At 42.1% G+C, this 13,214-nt stretch overlaps 1 protein-coding gene across 1 annotated transcript; it reads right to left on the bottom strand.

The window, feature by feature from the left end:
- Positions 1–2,952: 2,952 nt before the first annotated feature.
- Positions 2,953–3,372, bottom strand: LOC146855392 (cysteine-rich tail protein 1-like). Its single transcript, XM_085650600.1, has one exon. It carries the CDS (start codon positions 3,370–3,372, stop codon positions 2,953–2,955), a length of 420 nt encoding a protein of 139 aa, XP_085506726.1.
- Positions 3,373–13,214: the final 9,842 nt, after the last annotated feature.

The raw sequence follows: 13,214 nt of genomic DNA, 5'->3' as shown, positions 1-13,214 counted from the left end.
GACCAAATGTCATTTGCTACACTGTTAAAAAAGCAACTTGTTCACGTTCCCTGTTCATAGACTTGTTGTGTGGAAATAGGGTGGGGTGGTTGTGCACATAGGTACAGTTGAATATATTGCTTTAACTGCAGTCTTTCAGTTACTTTTGTTGTAAATCATATTTAATTTCTTGACATTTATTATCTTTGTAATACTGTTTTATGTATATAGTTGTTTTTTTGATGTATTGAACAGAACTTGTCCGGCGCCTGTTTAATACACTAATATGTAGGGTGCCAAGCAAAAAAATTATAATCTTCCCATTAGTGCAAATTGGTTCTTAAATGAACTGAAAAATCCCATACATTCAACCTAGGGTTAATGCAAACAAGAAGTATAATTTTTAATTCACAGGATTGTATGTACTTACTCTGCTGAGAAGGCAAAACTGTATGCCTATTACACAATAGCAATGGTTAAATGGTATATAGTCATCAATCACATCAGTTTGCATCAAGCCATGAGAGGTGATTCAAAACTCATATATTTTCCCAACTAAATTGTGTGAATCAGCCCTATCAAAATTCTCTGTGAATATATTTGTATAGATTTTCTTTAGTTACATTGTCAAACTGTTTGTCAAATATTAAGACTGAGCCAAGCTAGTTCTCCTTCTCCTGATTTGTTTTTGTCAAAACAGAGTAGGAAAAGCATAAAATGTTTATATGGGTTCTCCTAGCATTTTACATATATTGTTTACTTGAAACGAGTTAGGTCCATTCATCATAGCTTCACAATACACATACTTCATAAACAAGCTTAGTGCCTAGACAGCACCTTTAAATGGGATGCTTTAGTCAGCCTGTTTCGCCTTAGACTGGGTTTCTTAAAAAATAATTCTCTGGTACATTCTTTGGCATTGTCAAACGTGACCAGTGGCTCCCACTTCACGATTGACTGATTAATGTATGTTTGTTCTCTTTTATCCCAAACCTGAATGTTTCTTGTCTGGGAATTCAATCACATCCTGTCTTTTCCAGTCTTTTGTTTCTAAAAATAATCTGCTCATGTGTTCCTTAATCTGCTGGGTCAGCCCATAGGTCCTAACTTGAGTATTTCTAGGGAGCTCATTGGCCTTTCATTACCGATGTCTTCTTTACTTCTTATTCCATAGGCAGTCCCATCTGTGGTGCTGCTTATCACAAGTCAAGGATTGCAATATGAGGTCGGGTCTGAAGTGTTAAACCCACAAAAATAAGTAAACTTTTATGCAAACGTTTGTGAACTAACGTTTGGTAGTATTGGGGAATGTTTCCATTGATGATAGGTGAAAACATTATGTGGGATACTTGCTTTGTGCAAGAAATGATGACCATAGTGCTGATAACAATACATGGTGTCAAAATCAGATGTATCATTATACAATTCATTCTCAGAGAATGCAGAAGATTGTTCTTAATCAGTCAGCATACTATTCACAGTTTCAAAGTACCAATCATCATAGAATGTACTGGAGGTGATGATATCATTCAAAGACATTTTAAATATATGTGGTATTTTCAAAAGTTCAGTGAGACCAAATTCATCATATGAAACCCTATTCCAAACTATTTCTTCAGGAACTGTAACTGCTGTAATGTACACAAAGGACAGGTCTCTTCGTTCACAAGGAGATGATGTATGTGGTTTCAGGACCAAATTCACATGTTGTACTGTGGAGCGTTCTTGGCGATAGTGTTGATTTAGGAGCAGGAAAAGACAGATAGTGAATCTACCCCAAAGAACTAGGAAACATAACCAATTGTAATCCAGAGCTGTAGCGAGGAAGAAACAAAGTAAGTCTTTTTCAGCCAAAGGTAGAGATTAAATATTCTTTCTTTGTGAGAAACAGAAGCTGGCCGTGACTCATCTTCAATAGGATCCAGAGAAAAGGTGTCAAATTGATGAAGTAGCAAGACACTGTTCGATATATCTTTGGTAGCTCAGCAGTTATTTTTGAACTGGCAAATGACTTGTTGCAAGACATATTCACATAGATGTTGGTATTCGGCCAAATTGAGATGTGTGTTTCATTTGTATTTTGTTGTTATTCAGTTTCGACAGGTACAAGTTCGATTCCATTGTTGGCAACTTTGTTGCTTCGTAGAGTAGAATATTCAAACGTTATTCGTCTTCATGTCTGAACTTACTGTAATGTAACAAGAGGACATCGGCAGCTATCCAGGAGCCCGCATGGCCTGCTATTCAGTATTGGCCACATAGTGTGGTTTGATCAGATCAACGGATACAAATCGCTTTTCTTTTTTGCTGGCAAGAGGCAGAAGAAGTATTGTTCTTGTTCCTTTGACAGCCAGAACAGTAAGATGGCTCAAATTATTTTGTGTCCACAATCTTTTCTCTGACCAGGTCCCCGATCTTTGGGACCTAATCAGGTCTTGCTGAAACATCTTTCACTTCCCTAGTGGTGGTGCATTTTACTTGGACATTGCTACGTAATGCCCAGAATTCATTGAGTTCCTGTAAGACAGCCAAATGATCATTGATGATCATTGATGTCAAATGCTTTTTCATCCACCTTTGTGCTGCCGCCATCTAGGTTTGGTACCCACATTCTCATCCCAAACAGAACCTCGTACGGAGTACAGCCTCATGGAGAACGTCTTGGCATGTATTTCATTGCTCGCTCCTTCATTCATTCGATCAAGTATGCACAAGGCTTTATTTCCATGGCCGCGTTTTTCACCTCAGCACAGTAACATCCTTCAACACTTTGGTTGGGAGAGGACCCCTTGATGTGCCCTTCACATTTCTCACTGACTCTTCTTGAGTTGAAAAAGTCATTTGTTGGCAATGTTTTAGCAACATAACTCACGAGGCTTTTATATAAAGAGATATTCAATAGTAACTTATTGTAAAAGTCCTTCTGAACAATTTCAGCAGTAAGTGAAACCCACCCGGTGCAAGAGCTTCGTATTAGGAGACGACGCAACAGCATTTACAACAGCAGGGACAAACTTTGCAACAACAGGCACAGCAGCAGGGATCCGGCTCGGACTCCAGCAGATCTTTGTGGCGCTTGTCCAAATCAATAGTGTACATCTCTGTTGGGTGATTTCTGTTTGGAAGCTTCTGGCTGGCATAGGGGTTGTAAGGGCGTCTCCACGACTCCTGGGTTCTGATTGGTGCACCTCTTCCCATACCAGAAGGCTGGTATAGATTGGTGTAACTGTCCTGCGGAGCATGCATAGGATAGGTGGGCACCACAGCAGGGTTTGCAATGACAATTCCTGTAAAGTCTTCCCCGAGATAGTTCCGGATAAAGCTACTTTTGAGCTGCGCACGAGGGATAGTCACATGGGCGTATGGGTTCTCAATGCTGATGCCTTTATCCATGTCTGTAAGAAGAAACCAACAGGTTCTAAAAAGTGATATACAAGAGCTGGGAAAACCCACAGAAGGTACAGCTGAGACAATCTACAGGACCTCTTTACCAAAACACCCTACAAAGAAACCAAGGTGCTGGCACTTTCAGGTGTCCACTGATGAACCACGATTCACAGGAAGTCTTCCAACTTTATACCTGTTCGAGCCCGTCACCACCGCTGCAACCAAAGGTGCTTCCTGCCTGAGATTCAGTCCGTTGTCTCTGACACTGGACTTCAAGCTGCTACGTTAGACACGACCAAGGGAATGAGCAGAGACCCACACCTGAGGCTCGGCACCGGGACAGCTGCTCCCCACTTCATCTACCTGACACAGCTCTCCCGAATCTGCGCCACTCCCCAAGTTGATCAAAGATCTCCCTGATTTGTATTTTTTGCGTCATGTTTTGTTAAGTTCTGTCTGCGGAGCTGGATTCGTCTTGGGATTATATGGAGAGGTGACTCAGCATTCCACTCTACGTGATTGCGGTATAATGCAGGAGCTGGTGCCACCACTCACTCCTGCGCATATGAATGTTTTAGTGATTCTGTAATGAGGTCGGAGAAAGCCAGTGAAAATTACTGCTTCTCCTTTTGGGCAGTCCATGATGAAGTCAGGTGGCCAATCTTTTTCAGCCAGTAGGATACCGTAAACAAAGGTCAGGTTCTCCCAGAAGAGACCTTTCACTTTTCTGTAGATGTCCCCCTCCATTTGAAGTGTTATTTCATATAACTGATTTGGGACACTTACCATAGTATCAGGTGTTTCCACCTTGATATGCTCATTCAACGCTGCTGTCAAGAGAAATTCCTCCAGGTTCTGGCGAGCTATTGTTACTTTTGCTGCATTATCTAGAATCGTCAGAGTCCATTCCCCATTCAGAATTTGAGTCCTCAGTAGCCTGGGCATTTCTTATTTTAAGGCGAGCTACTTTCTTCATTTTAAATTGAGGTTTACTAATGGGTTGATGTTATTTTTTGATAATGTACTCTGTAGTGCAATGTTGGCTTTACTCGCTCTTCTGATTAGTGTTCTGTGTTCTGACCGTCCTTCCCTCTTCAAATGTTTGGATGAACTCTGAAAGGAATGAGAGGAACGTTTATCAGTATCCTGATACCTGTCATGTTTTTTTTATAGTTATCACGGTTCCTAAGGTTATACCTCCTGTCAGAGAGCTCCTTGTGAGGAGGCCTACCCCATGACTGTGATATATTCTGCCTATTTCTTTGTTGTTTATTATCCCATTTCTTCTTAGAAGAATGGGGTGCTTGCTTGGAGTAATCCTTTTCAGGATTTACCATTAATTGTGGTTTCACAGGTCTATCTCCCAAATTATCTCTACCCAGTGAAGCTTAAGTCTCTTCGATAATTTTAGGTAATTCTCACTGCTGTTGTGCAGGAGTGCATTCCCTCAGGCGTTAGCATATAGCCATCGCTGCTGCCTGTCAGGTCTTAATCGCACAGGAGCATAACAAAGCTAATTTCCAATACCCCTCTTAGAACGTTCCTGCAAGTTTTCAGTTATCGTTTGCAGGTAAGTACCAAGTGGGGAAAGGGGATTGGGACAGGGAAGAGACGCTCCAAGCTCACTGTCTGCTCTGCTTCGTCTTCTTCTTCGTTTAAACTTCTGACAGTATTGAGAAATTTAACATTGAATTTTTAACTAAACCAATCTTTATTGATTTACTTTCTTATTTTAAAACTAAATCGCTCGTCTTACCAGTGTATGTCTTGGAGCCTACTTTTCTTCTTACTTCTCAAGTTTTGCTTTTATTTGTATTGAGAAGATACCACTTAGTTCTCTCTTACTCGTGTCTTTCTCAGGTACGACCAGCGTTCAATCCTGCTTCTGCTAGTGCACAAGAAAACATAAGGTAAGAATAGATTATTATTCACCCTTGTGCGTGCATGCGTGCGTGTTATCTACCAACCCTCCTGTCTTTTCCCTCATATCTTACTCACAGCTTTGAGAACTATTGTGGTCTTTTGTTGGTGGTTCCGCTATTCCGCTTAGGTTGTTTCTTTCCTGTTTCTAATGTTATCTCACTCTAGGTTATATCTAGAAAGCGTGTCTTGTCTGGTTATCTTTTGTATTGTGCTAGTTTAGTGGCTGAGATAAGCAGTGAGGGCTGCAACGCCCGCGTTAATCTGACAGGGAATGTTGTAATTAGTCTTAATGAGGAAGCTCTAGTCTTGTATGCGCTAAATGAAATTTAAGCATACTGACTTCTTTTCTTTTAAATGGGAAATGCGCTTTTATTTTCCTAATGAGTTTCTTAGGACTGCCTATTTACTTGGGGCTATACAAGAGGGATTCATTTATTGGGACATTTGAGGAATTTCACTTTTAAATGCTTCCAAGGTTTTCAGAACGGAGTCTGCTCTGAAGGAAACCCAGGAAACTGCCTTGGAATATATGTGAGGAAATTAACAAGAATTCTTTGCACTTGCGCAATGGTTTTTTCACTGACCTTAACTCTGGAACACTGAATACCGACGGAAACTAACTGTGAGTTATTTTATAATCGCAAACTACCCTAACTATCTTTCACGATGCCAGAACCTGCTCCTCCTCAGCTGAAATCTTTGGTGAAGTGCACCTTAGAATGTTGGAGCGCGCTTCACCAGGCAATGATTAACAGGGAGAACTAGTATGTTGGCGGCCATGTTGGAATTCCGGCGGTGCCAGCAAGCTCGCCAACTCAAGGGGTATTTACTTGCAGGTGCATTTGATTGGTTTGGAAGGGGTAAACACCAGCCACAGTCAGGGTGGAGGGAGGAAACCGCCCGTGAGCCCTGACACGGCCTCCCTTTTTTGTTTGCTAAAATAATTGTAGATAGAAAAATTGCCTATTAATTTCATCCCTAAGTTCAGAGCAGGTTCTGTCCCATACTCATTCTGTATTTGTCTTAATAATTCTGGTATCACCGCTATAGAAGGGACCCATGAGTCCTGGTATAGATGGCAATGAAGACTGTACCTCAAGTGGCACAATCCTCTATCTGTGGGGCTTTCCCCATTGGCAAGCAGATTATTTGTTTTTTGTGTTTTTCTTGTGGGCATGTGTGTGGAACAATTGCCTCTAACTGTGCTATTTTCTGTGCTATCCCAAATGGCATTTCCTCACGTTTAGAGGGCATTCTTCCCATAATTGTGTTCAGCGTTTGTGGGGTGATTTTAGTTGACGTCCCTTGTAGTTGACCTACTGGAGTGACCTTAGTAGGCTGAAATGTAAGTGTTCTCATGACGAACTGTGTCAGATTACTGTAAAGTTGTATTATTTCTTTGTGAAGAGGACAAAATTCTGCTACTGGCAATATGTCAATTTCTGTATATGGGGCCAGATGTACAAAGAATGCATTTTGTGACTCACAAATTGCGTCGCTTTGCGACTCGCAAAATACAATGTACAACAGTGACTCAGACACTGTTTGTGAAACCCAATGGGGCCGCAAACTGCATGCCTCATGAATATTTATGAGGCAAGCGCAATTTGTGACCCCAATGGGAATGGCTAGCACTCACAGGGATGGTGGCCTGCTGGGGTCAGCAGACCACCATGTCTCTGACTGCTTTTTCAATAAAGCATTTTTTTTTTTTAATGTATCCGGTTTTCCTTAAAGGAAAACAGGATGCATTTAAAAAAGAAAAATTAAACTTTTCAGTTTTGTTTTTAAAGGGCAGGCAGTGGTCCCTAGGACTTAAAAAATATTTTAACACCCATTCACAAAGGGAAAGGGTCCCCTAGGAACCCCTTCCCGTTTGCGAATGGTTTACCATCCTTTTGAAAATGCGGTCCCAAAACAATGGTACATGCTATTTGCACTCGCTATTAGGAAGGGTCGACCTTGGCACACCCCATCCAAATAGCAAATAGCAAACCATATTTTGCGAGTCGCTAATAGGTTAGCGACTCACAAAATATGGTTTGTACATGGGGCGGACCTTTTTTGCAGTCGCAAACAGGCTGAATTCCCATTTGCGACCACAAAAAATGGTTGTACATCTGCCCCCTGGTGTGTAAGCAGCTAGAACTGGCCAGGTAACTCCATCTCTGCTGAGACGACTGAGTCTCACTTTGTCTGTGGTGTTTGGTAAGGCACCTTTAAACCAGTTTATATGTTCCTGGTAGGTTAACAGGACTTCTATGTCCCTCTATAGATTGTATTCAGTTAGTATTTCATCCGCAATATAAGAATGAAATGTATGTGTACATGCATCTGCAGGTGGGAACCTGACCCAAGAATAGAACACCTCTGTGCTGTATGCCTCATGTGCCTCAATCTTGAAGGTGTTACAGCAAACAAATGATGGACGGAATGCTGACAATGCAAACATTCTCCCCCAGTCAAAAGATCTGGGTTAAATCCATTGTTCTTTTACCCACTATGCCACCCCAGTTTGGACCCAGCCATATGCAAATCAGTCTTGACCCTGGGCTCATGGGAACAGTCCAGACCGAACTGATGGGGCCAGGTTCTCCCTGGACCAGAAACAAGCATCCTTGGACCGGTTTCACGGTATGTCATCCTTCTTCAGCCAGGCTTGCTTGAATCCAGTGGCCCAGTGAGCAAGGGACCCATGTCTGGGCACACCCATCCCACTTAGTGCGAAAAGTGTTACAGCAAACAAATGATGGACAGAATGCTGATAATGCACACATTCTCCCCCAGTCAAAAGATCGGGGTTAAATCCATCGTTCTTTGGCCCAGTATGCCACCCCAGTTTGGACCCAGCCATATGCAAATCAGTCTTGACCCTGTGCTCCATGGGAACAGTCCAGATCGAACTGCCAGGCCAGGTCCTCCCTGGACCGGAAACAAGCATCCTTGGACCGGTTTCAGGGTATGTCACCCTTCTGCAGCCAGGCTAGCTTGAATCCAGTCGCACAGTGAGCAAGGGACCCACGTCTGGGCATACCCGTCCCACTTAGAGCGAACAGTGTTACAGCAAACAAATGATGGATGGAATGCTGACAATGCAAACATTCTCCCCAGTCAAAAGATCTGGGTTAAATCCATCGTTCTTTTGCCCACTACGGCACCCCAGTTTGGACCCAGCCATAGGCAAATCAGTCTTGACCCTGTGCCCCATGGGAACAGTCCAGACCGAACTGCTAGGCCAGGTCCTCCCTGGACCGGAAACAAGCATCCTGGGACCGGTTTCAGGGTATGTCACCCTTCTTCAGCCAGGCTAGCTGGAATCCAGTGGCACATATATATATTGTGGTACTGTAAGACTAAGAGAACAGATTTGATCTACTTACTGGGAAGAGTGCAGGCCCACATAAGCTAGTATGATTCACAATGGATGTTTGTTGAGAAGGCTTTCTTTTTCTTGCTCATGAACAAATAGTTAAAAAGGGAGAGCGGCCATAGTTATGATGGACCCCACAATGTTGTGCTATAAGGTATTTATTTATATAGTACACCAGAAGTTTCCATGGCTATGCAGCATGGCAGGAAAGTATGAGGTCCCATTACCTTTACCAACCAACAACAACATATCATCTTCATTGACCATTATTCCATCCCTTTATTGCACTTGAATGACTCAGATTCATCATAGCTCTGCCCCTCCATTACAAATAGTTTTTGGTTGGCTTGACTACTTGGCTTTTATAACACTGTCATCAAAAAAATGCCCAAAGATATATTTTTGATAAAGATACTGCTAACCACCTGCTTACCTAGGTCCATCACTGTGGAACACCCTTCCACTCGCCATACGCAAAGAGACTTTTTTACACACGCTTCCGCAGATCACTCAAGACCTGGGTATTTAACCAGTAACTCCTTCTATTACTGCCTTCTATTAGCTACACCTAGTCCGCTTGGTGCCGAGAAAACCTTTTTGGGTAGCTGTTGCGCCCTATAAATTAAAATAATAAATAAATAAATAAATAAAACCAAACTGTAGTGATGTATTTCAGTTCTAATTTGTTAAACAAAAATAAGGGGAGACGTGTCTGGCATCTAAAAATGTGTAATCTTTATTCTAGATGTACAGGCTGGAGGTATTTGAAGGTGGTGTTACATTGCTTGCTTATTGACAATTACTATTATACTCATTGCAAGGGTGTCATGATTCATGAACTTCCAGCTTTAGCAGCTACAGTAGTGTCTGAGTTCTTATGGCCTCTTCTATCTGCAGTTTAGCTCATAATGTTATTCATTAAAGATTGGATGAATAACAACTACCTAAAACTCAACTCTGATAAAACGGAGAGAGTTATCTCCAATAACAAACTAAACCACTCCAACCTATTGCCCCAAAACATTAGGAATTGAACCTGTGCCTAAGAGCGCTGTAGAATATTTGTGTTCATATAGACACTGACCTCTCTGTGCAATCACAGATAAGCATGGTCATGTCGTTCTCCTTTTACCAACTGAGAACATTTTGAAACATCAGAAGATTCTTCACCAGGGAGGCCAGCATGTTAATCATCATGGCATTGATTCTGTCTAGAATTGATTATGCCAATGCCATTTACCTAGGTCTCCCCATTAACAAAACTTATAAACTTGTTAATCCAAAATCAAGATGCCAGACTAAGCTACTAATGAAGGAGCTTTACTGGCTCCCTGTAGCACAGCGATCTATGTTAAACATGGGTTGCATCGTCTTTAGAGCATCCAAAACAGAGGCCCAAAATTCCTTTCTACAAAGATTTACCCATACCTTCCAAAACGGAATCTTAGATCTGCGCAAATGAACTTACTGATAGTCCCCAGATTCAAGAGCAAAAGAATGGCCAGCTCACTCTTCACCATGTTGGGACCTCAACTCTGGAACTCTATGCCAATCGCCATTAGACAGACACCTGAGTACATGTGCTTCAGGAAAAAAATGAAAATCTGGCTTTTCACTCAAGCCTACAGCTAGATGCAACATTTGCTGTGGCTCCAAACCCAGTGCCAAGAGACCTGCTGGTGTACGAGCACTTTATAAATATCCTGTAACAAAACATAACATAACATAATAAATGCTAAAAACAATGGGTTGATGGAAACTGGCAAGAAGGATGGAAAGTTAACAAAGGATGGGTCAAATGGTATAATAGTGAAAGGATGTGTGGGTGGGTGAAATGCTGCATGGGTGGGTAAATGTGGAAGAATGGGTGAAAGGATGGTTGAAAGGGTAGAGGCTGAGTAGATGGATATATGGATGGATCAGAAATTTGGGTGAAAGAAGGAGTGAGACAAAGTAAAGCTTAAATAGTGGGTATCAAAGCGTGAATATAACAATGAAAGGATGAATGGATAATCTCTTGACTGAAGAAACAAGGCAGCTCTTGCACAGAGGGGCCTGCTCACCTACTTTGCTTGCTTGGTTTTCAAAGCTATGGTTCAAAGTGGGGGGTATTTTAATTTTTTTCCTACTTTATTGACTCACTGTATTTGTTAAGCGAGGCAGATATGTATTCCACCCAACATCATTCATCACCTCCCGCCCTACCCATGGCATTTCACCTCCCGTGACCTAAGTGCAGCATGGTTCAATTAGTCACTGCTGTGTTGGCTGTGAAATGTGACTCTGCTTGAGTTTATGAGGCAATTACAATGTTTTCACTGCATTGCAAAGCAAAAAAAAGGTGTGATTCCACTCAGTCACCTCATAGTACTTCCCTCCTTTATTCTTTCCTAAGTTCTGTCAAAGTCTATTAACAAATTGAAAAATCTGTTTCTTTTCCTGTACTGCAGTGCATCTTTTTTCCCTCTATCTACTTACGACAGACAGGATATCCACATTTTATAAGTGACATGTGCAGCATAGTATCTTATTTATTGTTCATCTGCCTCTTTGGAGTCAGACTAGAAGTGAAAGGCATTTGGAGAGGAGCAGGGCCTTTGGAATTAAAGTAAGATAATTATCCGTTACAGCTGCCCCAGCTGCAGACTACAAAAAAGAGTAGCAAAGTGCTCAATGCACTGGCTAACATGCTTCCATTAATTTAGTACAACTTGTAAACCACAGTGAATAATGCCTTACTCATTAATAAGAGGTAATTTATTTTTATGTTTCCACACAATGACAATGCCAGAGTTGCAGAATACTGATCTTGGCACCTGTTAGGGTAATGACGAGCAAACGATGGCCATGGTGGGTCAGCTTGGAAAGATCCAACAAGTCATTGTGGAGAATTACAGGGTCCGGAAGTGTTGAGGGTAAATTCGTAGATTCCTGGAGTGCCGACCCTACTGCTGACCAGCAGGGTTGAATGGCCAAACAGTCCAGTAAGATACAAACAATATTACAGGGCATGTGGTCACATTGCAAACAGGCAGAGTGAGGAAACAACCCTGTAAACTGAAGCCTTACCGGTGTCCAGTGCCAGCTCCGAAGGATCTTAAAAAGACTGAGCTTCATCCATGCCTCTGAGACTTCCCACTCCAGGGCCTCTAAAAGTTCAGCCCAATCTTCCTCATCATATCCCACCTGCAGACAAGCCTGCCAGGTCATTCTGAGGCTAGCCAAATGTGGCAGGAAGTAAAGGTGGATTATCAGGAGGTTATAGAATCCGGATATCATGCTTTTAAACTGACCTCAAGCATTGAGGTAGAGAGAAGAAGTGAACAAAAGATGATCCAGGGTTAATGTCCCAGTCCTCAGCTGGCAATGACATAGTTGTGTATAGAGCCATTGTTGAGTATGCAACAGGTCAAATTCAACTTGTAGCATTTTAAAAGACTTGAGTTCGGCACCGGAGATCAGGTGTGTGAGAGTCAAGATCCCATCTCTATGCCCGGGGCCCCAATCAAGCATTGCTCCCTCATGCAGACACTAGTATTGTTCCAGAGAGGAGCTCTGTCATGGAGACGCGCATCAACTGAAAAGAGCTCATATGTCATCATCCAGGCAGTATACATGGCTTTCAGCATGGGATTGGGGGAGCTGGCAGCAGTGGGGCTAGGAAAATAGAGGGGCCTGTAGTCCCAATGAGGCCTCCTGGAGTCTGAATTTAATCGTGACCCATAACGGGGGGTCTTGGACCCGAGGGTGCATGTACGTCATTTGTTCCAAATGTAGAGCTAGACAGTAATGCTCCACAGAAGGCAGACAGAGGCCCCCTGCTGATTTATAAGCAACAAGGTTCCAAAATGCCAGGTGAGGTCTCACTGAACCCCAGATGAAGGCCATAATGGTCTTGTCTATCTGATGGAGGGTTGAGAGGGGTAATAAATGGGAAAGCATGCCCAACACATACATGAACCAGGGTAGGGTAACCATTTTCACAGCTTGAGTCCATCCCCAGAGTGAGAGATTCAGGAGGGACCCCTTTATAAAGATGAATTATATTCACGGCAAATTGGGTCCATGTTATCAGCCACCATGTGCTCCAGGCCCCTGTTCACTAGAATGCCCAGATAATTGAAGCAGAAATTCTTCCACTGAAATGGGTAAATGGCAATAGCGGCGCATGTAGTGCGAAATCCATTTTACATTGTAGGGGTGCAAAATAATCACACCTGTAGACTACAACCGCATATAATCTTATGTAGTGTTAACCTAAGTTTTAGAATTTTGTAACCTGGTAACATGAACATGAAGTATTTAGGCCACTAATTGAATACGTGAAGAATTAATGTGAACTAATTCAGTGTAACGAGCTGAAACACTAACAGAAGCACTCGTGTGGTGCAACTGACAACCATTTTTTGCTGAATGTGTTTATTAATTGTGTCATTTTATATGTAGGTAGGAATATTAATCGAATGTGCCTTAATTTCAATGTAAATCAGTTAAGGTTATGTTTGATTTCTCTTATGTTAACTGAATTCTGTAGGCCTGAATTACATATTTCCTG

Source organism: Triturus cristatus, chromosome 4_1 (assembly GCF_964204655.1).
Source record: "Triturus cristatus chromosome 4_1, aTriCri1.1, whole genome shotgun sequence".
In the NCBI taxonomy this organism is placed as follows: domain Eukaryota; kingdom Metazoa; phylum Chordata; class Amphibia; order Caudata; family Salamandridae; genus Triturus; species Triturus cristatus.
The sequence above is the reverse complement of the archived record's forward strand: the minus strand, read 5'-3'. Positions and strand labels throughout refer to the sequence as shown.

Bases quoted from the DNA above. Each gene is read 5' to 3' on its own strand.
- LOC146855392 (XM_085650600.1), bottom strand. From the start codon at position 3,372: ATGGATAAAGGCATCAGCATTGAGAACCCATACGCCCATGTGACTATC.